The 5,167-nt window shown below is 61.4% G+C and overlaps 1 protein-coding gene across 1 annotated transcript; it reads left to right on the top strand.

The window, feature by feature from the left end:
* The first annotated feature begins 616 nt into the window (after positions 1-616).
* S1PR5 (sphingosine-1-phosphate receptor 5) lies at positions 617-5,167 on the top strand. The gene is made up of 2 exons (XM_042927429.1): positions 617-630; positions 2,179-5,167. The coding sequence occupies exon 2, from the start codon at positions 2,197-2,199 to the stop codon at positions 3,391-3,393; it is 1,197 nt and encodes a 398-aa protein (XP_042783363.1). The 5' UTR covers positions 617-630; positions 2,179-2,196; the 3' UTR covers positions 3,394-5,167.

The following is a 5,167-nucleotide window of genomic DNA, read 5'->3' as shown; positions in this document are numbered from 1 at the left end:
GAACTCGCTGTAAGCCAGGTGTGGGATAGGAGAAATGGAGAGGGGGCTGCGCCCGAGTCCCTATCTGCTGGGGAAAGGGGACTGAGGCCACCGCTGCTCTTGCTGAAGACCCCCCCTAACCTGCGCTGCCAGGGTCCCTCAACGATGGGGCGTTCTTGGGGTGCAGCCCGGAGGCTCAGCTGGAAGGTAGGCGGGAAACAGGGAGGGGCCAGTGTCCAGTCCCCAGAGGACAGACGAGACCCCTCTGGTGTGGGGCGGGAAGAGGCGCAGGCTGCGACCGCCCCTGCAGAGAACCTCCCCTTCCCGCGATTCCGGGTCCTCCCACCGCGACGGAGCGTCCCTGGGAAAGAAGTTCAGGTCCGGAGGGGGCAGCCAAGGGCTCGCCGGTGCCAGTCGCCGCCGGGGCGCGCTCCGGTGCCGCGGCGGGTGGCACAGGCTGGCAGCCACGGGCTGGGTGCCCGGGCGCCAAGGGGAGGGGGCAACCGCTTGCGACGGCCAGCGGTCCGCGTTGCGGGCCCGCCCCCTCAGCTCCAGCCCCGCTCCCCGCCCCCCCCCCCCCCCCCTTAGCAGCGTCCCGTCACTCTGCTCCTGGCAGCGCGACTGCGGGGGGCGCACGACCAGGGCGCAGGGGTGAGTATACAGCACTGGGTCTCCAGGCGCGCGGGGACTCAGCCTGGCCCGCAGGGGGTTACCCTGACCACTACCCCGGTCTCCTTGTCTCCGGTTTCCCCGGAGGCCTGGGGCGGGGGCCAGGGGGAAGCCGGCGACTCCCGGGCTGGATGCGGGGCCGGGGATGGGGGTGGGGACGCCTGGAATCCCCTGGCCTCGCCCTCTCCGGGCCATGCCACTGCAAGTTTCGCTACTTCAGTCCTGCTGCCAGGCAAGCCGAGGCGAGGCGGGAGATGTCCCCATCAGAGCGAGTGTAACCCGTGTCTGCCTGTATTCGATGCTTCTCCACCCCCCCCCCCCACCTTCAGCGTGGCTGAGTCCGTGACTCTCTGTGGATTTGTATTTGCGCTTGTTCCTTGAGTGCAGCTGAGGCCGTCTGGGATGCATTTGTTCCTGCCAGGTCCAAACAAGTCGGCTCCCCTTCCCAGGCCTCGGTTTTCTCATCTATTAAGTGGGATTCGCACGACTGTGTGACCGTTTCTGAGTAGCTGTATTTGCGCAGCTGCGTGAGAACCTTTGTGTCTCCTTCTATGGGGGGTACTTCTTTTTAGCCAGTTTCCTGTCTGTAAATTGGGACTAAGGGGAGAGCTGTCCAGGGGATTAAAGGGTGAAATGGGAAGTATTTTTTTTTTAAGTTTATTTATTTATTTTGAAGTGGGGTGGGGCAGAGAGAGAGGGAGACACTGAATCCGGAGCAGGCTCCAGGCTCCTTACTGTCAGCACAGAGCCCCACATGGGGCTGGAACTCCCCAACCGTGAGATCATGACCTGAGCCTAGGTCGAGAGTGCCACCCTTAACCAACTGAGCCACCCAGGCGCCCCTGTGAAGTATTATTATACCCTAATGACACGTGCACCCCTCTGCAAAAGCCTGTCTGTGAGATCTGGATCCTGTCTGCTGCCCTCAGGCTCTGTCTCTGCAAAATAGGAAGCCGGGGGTTCAGCAGGGAGAGGCACTGGGTGCAGCTGAGGCGGGCAGATTGTAGAGCTGCGGGCTCCGGGCTGGGCCTGGGTGGAGGTTGTGAAATTGTGGCCTATACGAGTGGGCTTGAGAACCTGTGTGAGTGTGGCTGAATTTGGGTCTCTGTACGTGCCTACGTAGCTCTGTTCATGTGTGAATATATTTTCTCGTTTCCCTGATGGGGTGTGACTGTGCAGGTTGCCCCTACTTTGTGACTGTGTATACATGTCTTTGTCAGCGTGTCACTGTATTTGTGTGCGTTCCTGTCTGCTTATGATTGAATCTGCCCCTGGATAGCCCAGATTATGGGCTTTTTCGTGTCCCTTTCCTGTGGGACTCTGTGTCACCGTGTCCCCTCGTGATATTCCTTGCGTGTCTTTGCGTCGGCCTGTCTCCACGGCCACCTCCTTTTCATCCCGAACTCCCTTTGGGCCCCAGCGGAGGTGTGCAGTGGTGCGTAGGGGGTCAAGGCCCCTTTCCCAGAGCTGCGAAACCCCGCCCCACCCTGCCAGCCCCCTCACCTGACACACCACCTTACCTCTCCGCAGCCTTGGGGCGGGCGGCCCATGGAGCCCGGGCTGCTGCGGCCGGCGCCGGTGAGCGAGGTCATCGTCTTGCATTACAACTACACAGGCAAGCTTCGCGGAGCACGCTACCAGCCCGGCGCCGGGCTGCGTGCGGACGCTGTCGTGTTCCTGGCCGTGTGCGCGCTCATCGTGCTGGAGAACTTGGCGGTGCTGATCGTGCTTGGGCGCCACTCGCGCTTCCACGCGCCCATGTTCCTGCTCCTGGGCAGCCTTACGCTGTCCGACCTGCTGGCGGGCGCGGTCTATGCCGCCAACATCCTGCTGTCGGGGCCTCTCACGCTGCGCCTGTCGCCCACGCTCTGGTTCGCGCGCGAAGGGGGCGTCTTCGTGGCGCTCGCCGCGTCCGTGCTGAGCCTCCTGGCCATCGCGCTCGAGCGCCGCCTCACCATGGCCCGCCGAGGACCCGCACCCGCCTCCCGTTGGGGACGCACGCTGGCGCTGGTGGCCGCCGCCTGGGGCGTGTCGGTGCTTCTCGGACTACTGCCCTCGCTCGGCTGGAACTGCCTGGGCCGCCTGGACGCCTGCTCCACCGTCCTGCCGCTCTACGCCAAGGCCTACGTGCTCTTCTGTGTGCTCGCCTTCCTCGGCATCCTGGCCGCCATCTGTGCGCTCTACGCGCGCATCTACTGCCAGGTGCGTGCCAACGCGCGCCGCCTGCGGGAGCGCCCCCGGGCCGCCGGGGGCGCCTCGGCTCGGGCACGCCACACGCCGCGCTCGCTGGCCCTGCTGCGCACGCTCAGCGTGGTGCTCCTGGCCTTCGTGGTGTGTTGGGGCCCTCTCTTCCTGCTGCTCTTACTCGACGTGGCGTGCCCAGCGCGCGCCTGCCCCGTGCTCCTGCAGGCCGACCCCTTCCTGGGTCTGGCCATGGCCAACTCGCTTCTGAACCCGATCATTTACACGCTCACCAACCGCGACCTGCGCAACGCTCTCCTGTGTCTCGGCCGCCGCGGCCGCTGCCCCTGCGGCGGAGGGCACGGCGCTTCCCAGGGGTCCGAGAGCGCGGCTGGGGCTTCGGGACGCTTGAGCCGCTCGCTGCCCCCTGGCTTGGACGGCAGCTCCAGCCGCTCCGAGCGCTCCTCACCCCAGCGGGCCGGGCCGGACACTAGCGGCTCCACTGGCGGCCCGGGTGCGCCCACAGCCGCCCGGACCCTGGTACCGGCACCTGCCGCAGACTGACGCCCCTTGGCCTGCCATTGCCCTCCCGAAGACCTGTTTTTGCAGACTTTTCTTCTTAAAGGAATTTGTAGGAAAAGCAGCCGAAGGTGGTGGAGACAGAAGAGATGAAGGGAAATGTATTTTATTGATGCTAAACCCCACAGCAGCGAACAAACAAAACAGACAAGAATCGCGGCCCTTGTGGGATTGACATTCTGATGGGGGGCACGGGCAATATCGGAGGGGGGAAATCATGGAGATGATTCCAGCTGCAATACCGTGATGCGATGGTGGTCAGGGGATGCTTCTCTGCTGGAGTGGTGACATATGATGTAAGCTGAGAGGTCATTGCCCTGGGGGCACTTGAAAGAAGAGCATTTCAGGGTGAGGAACAGCAGTGCAAAGGCCCTGAGGCTGGAACATGCCTGCGTGTTCTATGAAAAGCAAAGATCCCCTCACAGCTGGAGCAGCGCTGGAGGGGGTGGATGGTGGGAGAAACAAAGGCAGGGAGATGATGGGACCCACAGTGCAGAGCCCTGTAGGTCCCCTGGAGGACTTTGGTTTTGCTCTGAGCGAGGTGAGAGGCAGAGGGCGGACTTGATGTGCTTCAGCTGTTCACAGATCTCTGGAAGGGTGAAGGTAGAAGCTAGAACAAGGTGAAGGTGCCCGCACTGGTCCAGGGGAGCAGCGATGGGGACTCGGACCATATGGATTCTGAATAGGTCTTGGAGACAGCAGACAGGATTCCCGAGAAATGGAGTGTGAGAGAAAGAAAAAAATCAAGGACCGTTTCCCTCCCCGGTTTAGAGGAGAGGATACCAAAGACAGGGCAGACCTAAAATTTGACTGTGGGAGACTCAGCCAATTCCTCTCGGAAACAGGATTTCTCTGAGCGTGGTGTCAGATCCTTCGTAAAAAAAATGAAAATATAATGAAATAAGGAGAACAGTTACAGCTTATTGTGTCTGGCTAGTCATCCCCACAGTGGTAGGCCCAGGACACCCCTCTCACCCTTACTGCAACCTTGCAAAGTGGGTTTCCTCACCCTGATTTGACAGATGAGGAAATTCCAAGCAGTGAGTACCTTGCCTGGTGTCTGGGCTAGGATAATACTGACCCAGACTGTCAGGCCCCAGGGCCCTAAGAACCGTAGGCCTGGTGTCTGGTTCTGGTGGAGGGGTGTGGCAAAGCCAGACGCTCCCTGCCTCGGTGGTCTGCATCCTTGTCTGGGGGAGGCCCCTCTTTGTGCCCTTGAGAAGCTCCAGGCATGCTGGCTGTGGCCACAGGATGTCCCTAGATGCATTCCCGACCCTAGTGCCACATTGCTGACCCAGGGGAGGGGCAGGGGGCTTCGGGCTCCAGGAGACCCTACAACTGCAGGCAGCCGCAAAGACAGCAGTGTCTTTTGAGGGCCACTGACCCAGCCTGGAGGCCTGAGTGTCCCGCTGACTTCGCTCAGGGCGTCCCTGAAGGCCACACGCACCGGAAATCAACCTATTTCCTGGAACACAAACACACTCAAGGCTGGACACTCCCAGGACTGGACCTAATCCTCCCCCCCACTCCCGCCGCCCCGGCCTGGCACCCCTAACCCCAGACTCCTTTATCTTCCAGGGGAACCTGAAGCTCGCTCCTTCGTTGGGTTGTTTGATAGTGTGATGGTAGGGGATTTATCCACTTGTTCCAATTTTACAAAATTTGAAAAGCAACAGTTCCCCTTTTCGGACGTGATCACCACGGGGATTCCTTGGAAAGTTCCAGAGCTGTTCTGCGGATAAATGAGCTGACACGTAAA

The sequence above is a fragment of the Panthera leo genome, chromosome A2 (assembly GCF_018350215.1).
Source record: "Panthera leo isolate Ple1 chromosome A2, P.leo_Ple1_pat1.1, whole genome shotgun sequence".
NCBI classification, from domain to species: domain Eukaryota; kingdom Metazoa; phylum Chordata; class Mammalia; order Carnivora; family Felidae; genus Panthera; species Panthera leo.
The sequence above is the reverse complement of the archived record's forward strand: the minus strand, read 5'-3'. Positions and strand labels throughout refer to the sequence as shown.